Source organism: Salvelinus namaycush, chromosome 33 (genome assembly GCF_016432855.1).
Source record: "Salvelinus namaycush isolate Seneca chromosome 33, SaNama_1.0, whole genome shotgun sequence".
NCBI classification, from domain to species: Eukaryota; Metazoa; Chordata; class Actinopteri; order Salmoniformes; family Salmonidae; genus Salvelinus; species Salvelinus namaycush.
Window position 1 is genome coordinate 35,908,869 of NC_052339.1, and position 12,941 is coordinate 35,921,809.

The window sequence follows — 12,941 nt, forward strand, 5'->3', positions numbered from 1 at the left end:
AGGCTCAAAGACAGTATCCTTAAATCCTAGGACTTCAAGACCGTCTTTTGTGAGGAATGCCCCATAGGCTCTCTGAATAGATGTGCCCCACTCACTCTGTAATTTGGCAGTTGCAATCATTTGTCTTTCCTTCATCCACGGCTGCTTGACACAAAGCACTATTGCATGTTTACTCGAGACTAGTTAATACACTGAGGGGCGGCTGTACAGACACAGATTAATTAAGCCTGTTTCTGGTCTAAGCATGCAACAGCCCCTAACACTAACTAGAACCATTAACTGACCTCCTGAAGCAACTACAAGATCAACTAAAAATCCACCAAAGATCACAATGACTCATTTTGTATAAGAGAGGATGGAAAAATTGGGCCTAACCCTTCACATTGGTGACTTGAATTGCTAGACTAAGACTGCAAGAATCAAAGAGCCATCCCATGACATGAGTTTGATGTTCAGCAGAGCAGGCTCACTGAGGGGAAAGACTGAGACGTGGGGGGGTGGAGTGAGCAGTGCGGTCGGGTGAGTGAGTGGGTGTCCCCTCTACCAGATTGCAGCTTCATGCCCCCAGTCCAGAATCAAGCCAGTGAGCGGTGAAGCACACACACACACACACACACACACACACACACACACACACACACACACACACACACACACACACACACACACACACACACACACACACACACACACACACACACACACACACACACACAGACACACACATACATACCCACCCACTGGAAACAGCCAGGCACGAGTAAAAGGTGCACTTCTGCTTCATAATCATGTCCTGTCAAGGTTCATCCGTTAACGCCACCCCGGCTGGCTCCCCTTGTGCCCGGGCTCTGCCATTTTGCCATGCTCAGTGAGGTGGACACTGGGAACTGTCTATTGGTTTGGCTTCTATGATACAGTCAGTCCAGAGGTCAAATATGCGAAAGTACTGTCATTGCATCGTGTGGCTTTCGGTAAAAAGTGGAGATGCAAACTTGGGTTTAAAATGGAAGATAAACACATACTATTACTGTAAACTCCCTCCTCTTTCATACATACATGCATTTAGAATAGAGGTTAGTTAGGTAACACATAGTTACAGTTAATCATATCAAACCTTGTGTTGTTCTCCTAAATCTGTATCAGGGTGTGTTTTGCATTAGGGAAATGTGACAAGAAAAGGAGGGAAACAGTGCTGGGAGAAGAGGCTAATTTAACTCCAGGTTTAAATAAATGAGTCACCCCAAATTAAAACGGGCATTGTAATTAGGCGGAAATTAAAAATTCAGAGCCGGGTGACGGATATGCAGATGAGTTGAGCAGAAATGTTAATGAAGATGTTGTTATTATTCCCAGGGTGGTCATTATAGGGTAACGCTGAGGGCAATGACCTCCTCGTTCCCTCTCTTCACCCAGGAATGCATCTGGAGGCTTACAGCCATCCCTCTTGCATCCCCATTCTCTCAGCTTATTGCCCTCTCTTCCCTGAGCAGTGGCTTTTTAAAAGTATAGCCCTTGTCATGGGGCTTCAGATGCAATTACTTTTGGTATCACTTCTCGCGGGGCAGTGAGTCCCCCCTGAAGACATCCTATCAGAAACCATCAAGGCAGTATAAAGTTAAGTGGCATAGACCTGTGGGGAAGAGAGGCAAGGGTGCATAGAGTAGGAGACAAAATGCAGACCTAATATGCGACACATTCTTCAGAATTAGAATATGAGGACAACGAGTGGCCTCTCTGTCATCCAGTGACTATGCCCCAAGGCCAGGGTGTAGCCCATGACATGTCCTGGAGGAGTTAATTCCTGGCAAAATGTATGGAGACCCAGTCGCATGTTGGTTCTATTTAAAATATGTCCTTTATAATGTGCATGTTATTGCACCCGTACCCCACTGACTCCTAACAGCAGGGGTCTTAAAGAAAAAATACCAATCCTTTTGCAGCTTGAGAACAAAGCGCAGGACAAATCCACACAAGAAAACTGAGAGGTTGAACTTATTCAGACAGGGAGAATCGCAATCCTTGAGTCTTGCACGGGTATGTATTCCTCCCATCCCCCAACATCACTACGCCCCTCTCACCCCTTGCCCCCAAGCCAAATCCACAACGCCCTGAATGAACACACAAGGCAGGTTGGGAGAGAGAGAGGTTGAGCAAAGGCTAATTCTGGAGCTGTCTGTGATCCGTGCTGAGTTAAGGTGTGATCCCATTGCCCCGGGATACACACATGCACTTTAGCACCTAGGCCGAATCAGCCGCACCTCTCTGACTGATGAAGTGAGTGAGTGCATCTCGTAAACTCCTCACCACACACCTGGGCTCATTCTGTGCTCCGCGGCATGGCTGCACCCCAGAGAGAAGAACGAAGGACAAAAACTTCAGACAAGACTCCTTCCCCCCCACCCATTCAGTGTTCACCTCCCTGAAGCTTACTGTTAGTACAGACGCTGCAATAAGACTCCATGCTGCTAGTACAGAAAGCTGCATTGAGACTCTGTTTCTAATACAGAATCTGCATTAAGACTCTATGTTTCTAATACAGAAGCTGCATTGACTCTATGTTTCTAATACAGAAGCTACATTAAGATTCTATGTTTCTAATACAGAAGCTGCATTGATTCTATGTTTCTAATACAGAAGCTGTCTGGAGATAAGGATAATACACCGTCAACAGACCAACTGGGCACCGACGTCAATTCAACATCTATTCCACGTTGGTTTAACCGAATTTAATTGATTCACCCTTGGAATGTAACCCTTGCTCACTCAACAATGTCATAAGATTCTCTGTACCTTTAAAGAGGAGAGGAAACTAGAGCAAAATGTCTTTCCCAACTTGCCTTCAAGCAATGGAAGTCTGAACCAATGACAGCACACCCCCCCCGCAGCCTGATCCTCGCCTCTGCACTCGTGTAATAGCAATTGACAATCAGATGCCATCTTTATGGGTGCATGGTAGAATTGTCACTATCTGTAAGGGGATGATAAGGCAAGGCCTGTCAAAAGCGCTTATGACATGCTAACCCGCCCCCACACAGTGTTGATTTGTTTCATTGAATCAATCAGGGAATGCTGTTTTGCCAGATACATGTCCCGTCGGATGCGCCGCTCTCTCGATCTCGTTAACGAGACTTAACAAAGGTTTTTTTTCTGTGCAGACATGGCACTCTAACTAACACCGTGGGGCGTTATGCCACGTGAATACTCCACACGTTTGCCGCACATTAGGGAGATGGTACTAAGGAACCTACTACTGGAAACCGCCTGAATCTGTGGGAAAGCACTTCCCTTTTTTTTATTTTTTTTACAAGTCCTGCATGGCACCATTTACTTCCTGACCTGTGGAACGTGGCATTCCTACCTAGTTTACAAGTGAATTCCCAACAGAGGTGTGGTCCTTCAGATAGTTGTCCGTAGCACGACTTTACCCCACCTGGCCCTGAACTCTGTCCCCATGCCGTTCCCACAATGAAACCCCCTGTGGCAGTGAAGACAAGCGAGTGATAGGTGGCGTCTGGTCCGGACCACACACTGAGAGATGGACTCCTGGTGAGAGCTGAAATCACCAGTGAACCCTGCTGATCCACCGGGCCAATTGACCCCTGAACTATCACCGACCAGGGGGTGGGAGAAATGAAGGCTGCCTCCGCTGCCAGGAGGGAAATATCTAAATGTGAGCTCATTGTGGCAGTCCACCCCTGTAGAGAGGTGCACCTCAGTCTTCAGATGACTAGGAGAGGGTCCTACTAATTGGGCTGTCTGGGATACCCGCTGTGGCTTCATGTCTGGGGTTGTTGGGACTTTGGTTTGATCATCAGCTGCAAAGCTGGAAGACCTTATGCCACTGCCATTTTTACATTACAGCATTAGTCAGCACACAAAACTTCAGAAAGACTAATTTCAAGTGAATACACTCATAAAATTGAAGTCTTAAATTCAGTCTCCTCAATCTTGGCGACAGGTCAAAGATAAAAGCAGCAGTGATGATATCTAAATGGGACTGAAATAAACAACAGGACAGTGGTTCTATTATAGTCTAGTAGTGCAATGTTCTTCCTAATCTAGTCACAAGGCCTGCTCAAATGACTGCGGGATTTGTTTGCTTTCACAAGTTTACACTTTCCGGGAACACACAGCACTTTGTTCGATGATGTACGGAACCACCAAATTTTCAAAAACGAATGTGTTTCGATGGACATACAAAATGTGAAAAACGAATTGATTAAAAGAACCAGATCAGACAACTGTCCTCTTTGCTTCCCTTAGTTTTTTTTATTGGCACAGGACAACCTTCTGTAGACTTCAATAACACAAACCATAGCATTAAAGCAGTATACATGTTATAAGGAAGGCTTATAGGGAAGATGATCATATAAAACCTGGAGAAGGGTAAACGGGGTTTACATGACAAAACACAGGCTGGGTGAAAGTGAAACAACTCAAACCAGTTAGCAGTTTGATACACTGGATTAAGGTACCAAAATTAAGAAAGTCAACGACTATTTTGTTGTGCAAACTCTGTGATTAAATCCAAGATATACACACACAAGTATGTGGACATCCTTTAAAATGAGTGGATTTGGCTATTTCGGCCACACCCGTTGCTGACAGGTGTATAAAATCGAGCACAGTCATGCAATCTCCATAGACAAACATTGGCAGTAGAATGGCCTTCCTGAAGAGCTCAGAGACTTTCAATGTGGTACCGTCAAAGGATGCCACCTTTCCAACATGCTAGTGCTGCCCCGGTGAACTGTAAGTGCTGTTATTGTGAAGTGGAAGTGTACCAGCAACAACGGCTCAACCACAAAGTGGCAGGCCACACAAACTCACAAAAGGAGACCGCCGAGTGCTGAAGCACATACAAATCGTCTGTCCTCGGATACAACACTCACCACTGAGTTCCAAACGGACTCTGGAAGCAACGTCAGCACTAGAACTGTTCGTCGGGAGCTTAATGAAATGGGTTTCCATGCGCAATGCCAAGTGTCGGCTGGAGTGGTGTAAAGCTCACCGCCATTGGACTCTGGAGCAGTGGAAAAGCGTTCTCTGAAGTGATGAATCACACTTCACCATCTGGGAGACCGATGGATGAATCTGGGTTTGGCGGATGCCAGGAGAACGCTACCTGCCCCAATGCATAGTGCCAACTGTAAAGTTTGGTGGAGGAGGAATAATGGTCCGGGGCTGTTTTTCATGGTCCGGGCCCCTTAGTTCCAGTGAAGAGGAATCTTAACGCTACAGCATACAATTACATTCTAGCTTTATGGCAACAGTTTGGGAAAGGCCCTTTTGTGTTTCAGCATGACAATAACCACATGCACAAAGCGAGGTCCATAAAGAACTGGTTTGTCGAGATCGATGTGGAAGAACTTGACTGGTCTGCACAGAACCCTGACCTCAACTCCATCGAACACCTTTGGGATGAATTGGAACAACTGTGAACCAGGCCTAATCGCACAACATCAGTGCCCGACCTCACCAATGCTCTTGTGGCTGAATGGAAGCAAGTCCCCACAGCAATGTTTCAACATCTAGTGGAAAGCCTTCCCAGAAGAGTGGAGGCTGTTATAGCAGCAAAGGGGGAACCAACTCCATATCAATGCCTATGATTTTGGAATGAGACGTTCGACAAGCGGGTGTCCACATACTTTTGATCATGTCGTGTATATTAGCTGTGATTTTCACTGCTGACAGAGCTAATGGCTAAATCCAGTCTGCTTGTGTGAGTGGTTTGAGTGTGTATTGTCGCTCGGATGTTGTCACAAAAGGATTTCCCGCCCCCTGGTAAGAGGGTGAAATGACAATGCGTGGCTGTCACCCAGGGCTCTGACGTTGGACAGAGGCGCACTGGAGCCTCTATGGCAGCTGGTAGTCTGCCCTCTGCCCCCTCAGCGTCAACACACGGACCGATTCGAGTGACTGAGCTAGAGGCTGCTGCCCACACTGCTGGTGGAACAGCAGAGGCAGCAGCTTGTGAAACAAGACTAAATTCATGAGGGCGGAAAGTTGATAGTGGACTGGACAACTGTGGAGGATGATGATTACATAGCTGAACACACAGTTGGGCGGACTGGACATATTTAGTTTTGTTTGAGGAAAATGTTAATACATTGAAAACGCAATAGCAGGGATTTCTTTAAAATGGACATAGCAAAGGAATAAGTCAATTGTAATTTTTAATAATACTTTATCACATTCAAGGCTCAGGTTAGGAGAGAGGCATCAGTAAGAATGTTCTCAGGCCGTTTCAGACTATCCCTGCACATTGACCCTGACGACTACAGTCAAAACACAGACTCCCAACAACCAACTCACACAAAAACAAACCATCCATCTCTTTGTGATCATTTCTCTATTGCATGTGTTATTCGCCTGGGGTTTCAGAGGGAAAAATAACCACATGTCTCCAAGGCAAAGGAGGGAGGGGGCCACAGTGGTGTTAGGTAGGTTGAGACGTCAGCACACGCCTGTGTACTCCTCACGCCGGCCCTCGGCCATCCTGGCAGCCAGCCTAAGACCTCAGTGGTGGCCGCTGGTGTACACTCTGTTCCTCAGGACCAACACTGGGGGTAGGTGGTGCCGGACACCGGTGTGGTGCTGCACGTGGTCAAACCACCGTGTCACATTCATGTGCTTCTCCTTCTCCTGGATGGCCAGGTCCACCTGGGAGAGAGGGGGAGACATTCCTTGTTTCCACTGATGCTCCAAACTACACTGTACAAATCTGCCATTGTTTCATTTAAATGGGTGGTCCCGTCTGTGCTCTTTAAAAAGGTCCTTTATATGAAATAGTGTTTGTTACAGGTGTGTAGCTTTCAAAATTTGAATACCTTTTAGCAAGGGCAAATTAAACACTGTTAGCAGAGATGGAGATCTGCACACTGTCCAAAAAGTGGACCAATACACTTCTTGGAAAGTGTTCGGGTCGCCATCTCTCCTAACAGTATTTCCATTTGCCATTGCTAAAAGGTTGAGAATGACGCTACTGTGACACTACAAGGCAGCAAGGAAAGAAAATGTCTAGCAATGTTTTGAACCACCATTATTTTGCAAATGCATCTTGCTGGCTAGCTAGCTAATACCCAAACTAACGCAGCAACTCTGCTTGTTACTAACTCACATCTCTTTCCCCAAAAAACAAGTCATTGTTTAGCTGAACACAATAATAATGCCTTACTAAAGTGAACCTATTAGACCATCCTATTTCAGGTTCATTGTGAGGCTGCCCAAACCTGGTCTTAGCTAGCTATACCGTCCCTGAAACAGAGTCTAGAATCATACCAGTTGGATTCAGTAGCTACGATAGCCCTCCCATGACTGTACATCTAACAAATACAATGAGGACCTAGACTGCTGAGTGACCTCTGTCCTGAGGTTAACCGCCATGATAAAAACTAAACTGACTCCCTTGTGTCTGGTGGCAAGGATCCATCTCCGCCACAACCGCTGACATTTCTTAACATGTGATCCCGTCTCTCTCCGTCAGCCTCCGGGGCCGACAAACTTCTTCCTTGGCCTCTTTGGGCCTCTTTTTATTTTTGGGGGGCTTGTGTCAAGTTCTCTGTCCCATGTCCTTTAACCGTATGACTCTTAATTGTGAGCTCCGTTTGACAAAACGCCTTTTAACTTCAACTCTGAAGTCGGCTCTGTTTGGTTATTGGACGCTAGACTTACGATGATGTGATGGATTCCGTAGTACATGAGTGTGTCGGCGAGGGTGAACTCATTTCCTGCCAGGTAAACCTTGTCTTCTAGATAGCTGTTGAGGTCCTGCATGAGAAAATAAATAAAATAAACATTTCATCATTAAGTTCATCAGAATTGCTTGATAAAAAAAATAAAAAAAAGAATTTCACAGATCCTCAATAGAGACAAACACCTATAAACATCTTGAACACTGCAGGTCACATAATTACTACAATGTAACTCATGACATTAACTTAGTATTTCTTTATCATAATCACCTAATTAGACATTAGATTCAATAAAAACCAACAAAGTTCATCAACCACATAACATGTATTTGAACAGTAAAAGCAGGAGTGAGAACTTCCCGACACGTCTCAATAACAATACTTTCCCAGCGTGATAGGTGTGATAATGACATATACACAGTAAAAGACAAAATATCCAAATACACTTCTTCAAAAGTCAAGAGAGTTGAAATACAAGACGAAAGCTGTGGCCGGTAGAGCCAACTCAGGCCTGAGATTTATTGAACCTATATATCTGGGACGTACGGGTGGAGAGCTCGGTATCTGTACGTGAACAATGCACAACCCGAGGGGGAATATCAGCCTGCCGTGGCATGCCATCCCCACAACTCTGGCCACTCCGGCTAGCGCAGGTGCCTTACAAGTGGCTCACTCCTTTCCCGACTTACACGGGCGCCTGCAAATCTAATGAACCTTCCCCAAACCCAGGCTGTGGATGGGCTGAGCAAGGAGGCTGTGTGTGTGTGGTTATGCAGGTCCCAAGGGATGGGACCATCTTTAGCACTTACACTGCACATACAGCGTCTTGAGGGCTAATGGAGTTATTGTGCAGTGTGTGCTGCCAAGCAAGGCATGAAGACAGACTCCTCCGCCACAATCAGATCCCTGCCTTCCCTACAGCTGGAGGCGCAGGCGGACAAGAGACTACCCCCCACCCCCATCTCCACCATCACCCCAGCATGGACATCAGAACCTGGGCTCTGCTCCTCCACCCTAACCACATTCTGCCCGAGAGTTCTGATATCGCTGCAGTCACTGGGGCCACTAGACCTCCCTGGGGCCACAAGACCTCCCTGCTGCTGAAAGGCTGTGAGTTACAGCACCATGACCATATCTGCCATAGTGATGAAAGGGAAAACAGTCCCAATGGTAGAAACAAACAGCATCATGTTTTCACCTAGAGTAGCATTCCTTAGTTTTTTTTTGTTGCAAACTATCCACACTGTCAGTCTGGCCAACTTTACATAAAGTCGTTTTTTTATAGGACGATAGGAGTTTAGTCTAATTTGTGTTCTTTTTTTGCCATACAAAATCAGGCACCATAGTATCGCCATACCGGCACCGTGGTATCGCCAGGCACCGTAGTAACGCAATACCGGCACCGTGGTATCGCCAGGCACCATAGTATCGCCATACCGGCACCGTGGTATCGCCAGGCACCATAGTATCGCCATACCGGCACCGTGGTATCGCCAGGCACCATAGTATCGCCATACCGGCACCGTGGTTTCGCCAGGCACCATAGTATCGCCATACCGGCACCGTGGTATCGCCAGGCACCATAGTATCGCCATACCGGCACCGTGGTATTGCCAGGCACCGTAGTAATGCAATACCGGCACCGTAGTATCGCCATACCGGCACTGTAGTATCACAATACCGTACCGTAGTATCAGAGTAACTATTGAAATCAGATCTAACATTATGCATAATCAGATAAACTAAAACGTGTGACACACACTCAGGAGGATTTAAAAATGGCGAGAGGTGCCTGTCCAGCCAATCGATGGCTTCATATCTCTTTCACGCTGTCGACAGCCACAGCGGCCCCCATTAAAGACTTTTACTGTTGTCCACTGCTTTGCCTGTCTCGGCCATGTCACTGAAGGGCCATACATCAGTCTTGATTCATGTCGCCTCGCATTAATGAGCCACACACACTGTCAGTCTGGCCCCTGCTGGCAGAACATTGGAGAGTTTTGCTCAGGGGCTTCTCCAAGGTCCTGTTAGACCCTCTCCGTACACAGCTCACCAAGCCCCTCTATCCCACAAGGGTAGAAGGGACTTCTCATGAAAAACAGTGGGTAGTGGTACACATTTTCATTTGACAAGAGACTACAATAAAACTGACTAACTTGCAAGAGGAAGATATTTAAAATGTTTTGACTTTCTAATACTGAAGAATCTTCACTATTGTTTCTGGGTCTCTACCTTCAGTATGGTCTTGATATTGTCTTTGTGGCATCCATCCACTTTGGTGAGCCTGTACTCCAGCCACTGCTGCACTACAGCCTTGTGTTCTGCTGACCCACCCAGTAACTCGGGCCGTTTGGCCTCTTGGACCAGGTGAGTGGCGATGGTCACCAAGCCGACCAGAGCTGGGCCATTATTACTGTGGAGCACGGGTACCTGGGTGGGAGAGAAAAAGAATGTGTGTGCATTACACATTTCAAAAAAATGTATACCTTTATTTAACTAGGCAAGTCAGTTAAGAACAAATTCGTATTTACAATGACGGCCTACCAAAAGGCCTCCTGCGGGGACGGGGGATTCAAAATTTAATAGGACAAAACACACATCACGACAAGCGAGACACCACGACACTACATAAAGAGAGACCTAATACAATAACATAACATGGTAGCAACACAACAAAACATGACAGCAGCACAAAACATTGTACAAACATTATTGGGCACACTAAGAGCCTGATAGGAATTATGGACACATGAAATAAAACGACAACCCTGTAACTACTTGTCAACATCCTGTTCGAGACACTATTTAAGCGCTAGTTGCATACTTGCTCAAGTCATTTGTATAGCTGGCTAGCTTCCTAAACAACAACACACGCACTGTCACTACCCCATGTGGTACAGTATGTCTGTTTGTTTCTAGCATTGCAATGAAGGCTGTTGAGGCAGAACTAGTACTGCACACTCACTGAAATTAGCTATAGTACGTGTAGTAGTAGCAGCAAGATATGTTGACAATCCAATATGCAATTCACATGGCATGTAACGTTAGCTAGTTAACGTTAGCTATCTGGCCAGACAGCAAATTCATTCAATGTTAGCTTAACGTTAACTGGCTAATGACAACACATTTTTATCTGAAACAATGATTATTACACATTTATTACACATCTTTGTTCCTAAGTGACCTGCCTTCGCTAAAAATAGAAGATAAAAGAGTTGCTAAAGTTACGGACATTATCTTGTTAGCTAGCTAACGTTAGCTTTTCTAAGGACAGTAGAGTAGCATGTGCTCGCTACTCTTTTTAACCTACTGTTCATGTGGTAAGGTCTATAATACTTGGCACATATAGATAACTGTGACCGCAACCATTAGATGGCAAATTCACCTTCTTGTCTCCCTGAGTACTGTATTTGTTAGGCTTTTTCAATCCTAAAGATTTTTCCAGCGATGACAGCTCTCTCAACGCCATCATTGCGATATGTCTGCTGGGCAATGGGATGGCAACACGATTGGTCGAGATTAGTCATTGCCGCCCACTAGACTCAAATGGACAACATATTCAGCCAATGGTGACATGAAAAGTGGTTTTTATTTCGTTTCATTACATTGTCTTTTTAGCCCTGCTAGCTTTTAGGTTACATTGCATCAGATCAGATCAATAACTTTAATGACCAGATGAAACAATTATACTATAAAATAGTATAGGTCTAATTTCTCCCTGAATATTTTGTTACAGAATATTTTAAAACATATCTAAAACACACTTACATTTTCATTGTAGGCTACACATACATTATCAAATTGAGAATGTTTAATTGTTTAATTCAAATATCAAAAATTATATGTTTCTTGATTAATAAAAAATTATATTTCAGGAGAATAAAATAGCAAAAAAAAAGAGAACCCACTGAGGCACATTAAATAGAAGTTTTGATTGTTGGAAGGATAGCTCGTGTTCACAAATCACACGGTATTTGGTTAATAATATAAGGTATACTGTTAACTGAGGAGTTTTAATGAATTAAAAGTGTATTTTGTAATGGATGTGCATGTTATCCTACAGAAAATACTTGTCTCATTTTAATTCACCAAGCCTGATCAATGATCCTTTTCATGCCAACCCAAGCCAGCACGGCATAGATATTTTCTTTACACATGGCACTATACAGCATGTCTTGGCTCCATCTTATAATCAAATTGTAATCAATCAAATGTATTTTATAAAGCCCTTTTTACATCAGCAGTTGTCTCAAAGTGCTTTACAGACACCAAGCCTAAAACCCTAAAGAGCAAGCCATGCAGACGTAGAAGCACAGGCAGACGGGGCAGAGGGCGGAGACTTCTGATGTCATAGAACCAATGTGTCAACAATATTCTTATTATGTCATGATAATATTATAGGCTAAAGGGGTGCCTCGATTTGTTACGGGAGTGCTCTGCACTTTCGGCCACTCCCCTAAATCAAAAGTTTCCTATAGCTGAATCTATAATTCTGTCACGTTCTGACCTTAGTTCCTTTTTTATGTCTTTGTGTTAGGTTGGTCAGGGCGTGAGTTGGGGTGGGTAGTCTATGTTCTTTTTTTCTATGTTATTGTATTTCTGTGTTTGGCCTGGTATGGTTCTCAATCAGAGGCAGCTGTCGATCATTGTCTCTGATTGAGAATCATACTTAGGTAGCCTGTTTTCCCCATTTTGGTTGTGGGTGTTTATTTTCTGTTTTAGTGTCTGTTCACCTTGCAGAACTGTTTCGTTTTCTCCTCGTTGTTATTTTGTGTAGTGTTCAGTTTTCTATTAAATTATGTCGAACACTTACCACGCTGCATTTTGGTCCTCTTCTCCTTCGACAGACGAGAATCGTTACAAATTCAAACCCATCCTACAGCTGAATCTGTAATTGAAACCCTTCCTACAGCTGAATCTGTAATTGAAACCCGTCCTACAGCTGAATCTGTAATTCAAACACATCCTACAGCTGAATCTGTAATTCAAACCCATCCTACAGCTGAATCTACCATTCAAACCCTTTCTACAGCTGAATCTACCATTCAAACCCTTTCTACAGCTGAATCTACCATTCAAACCCTTCCTACAACTGAATCTACCAAAACATGGGAAATATACAGGGGCCAACATTTTATAGTAACATGCTTGTTTCCTCAATGCGTTGTATGAGATTTGTGTAAAATTAAATAAAAATGACAGTGAAGGTCTAGTTTCCCTAAGTCCTGCAGCAAGTTTGCCCCCATG

General features: G+C 44.6%; 1 protein-coding gene across 1 annotated transcript; it reads right to left on the minus strand.

The window, feature by feature from the left end:
* Positions 1-6,159: 6,159 nt before the first annotated feature.
* Positions 6,160-11,183, minus strand: LOC120027780 (eukaryotic translation elongation factor 1 epsilon-1-like). Its single transcript, XM_038972809.1, has 4 exons — positions 11,080-11,183; positions 9,927-10,124; positions 7,675-7,770; positions 6,160-6,663 (listed from the first exon to the last, which is right to left on the minus strand). Exons 1-4 carry the CDS (start codon positions 11,164-11,166, stop codon positions 6,520-6,522), a joined length of 525 nt encoding a protein of 174 aa, XP_038828737.1. The 5' UTR covers positions 11,167-11,183; the 3' UTR covers positions 6,160-6,519.
* Positions 11,184-12,941: the final 1,758 nt, after the last annotated feature.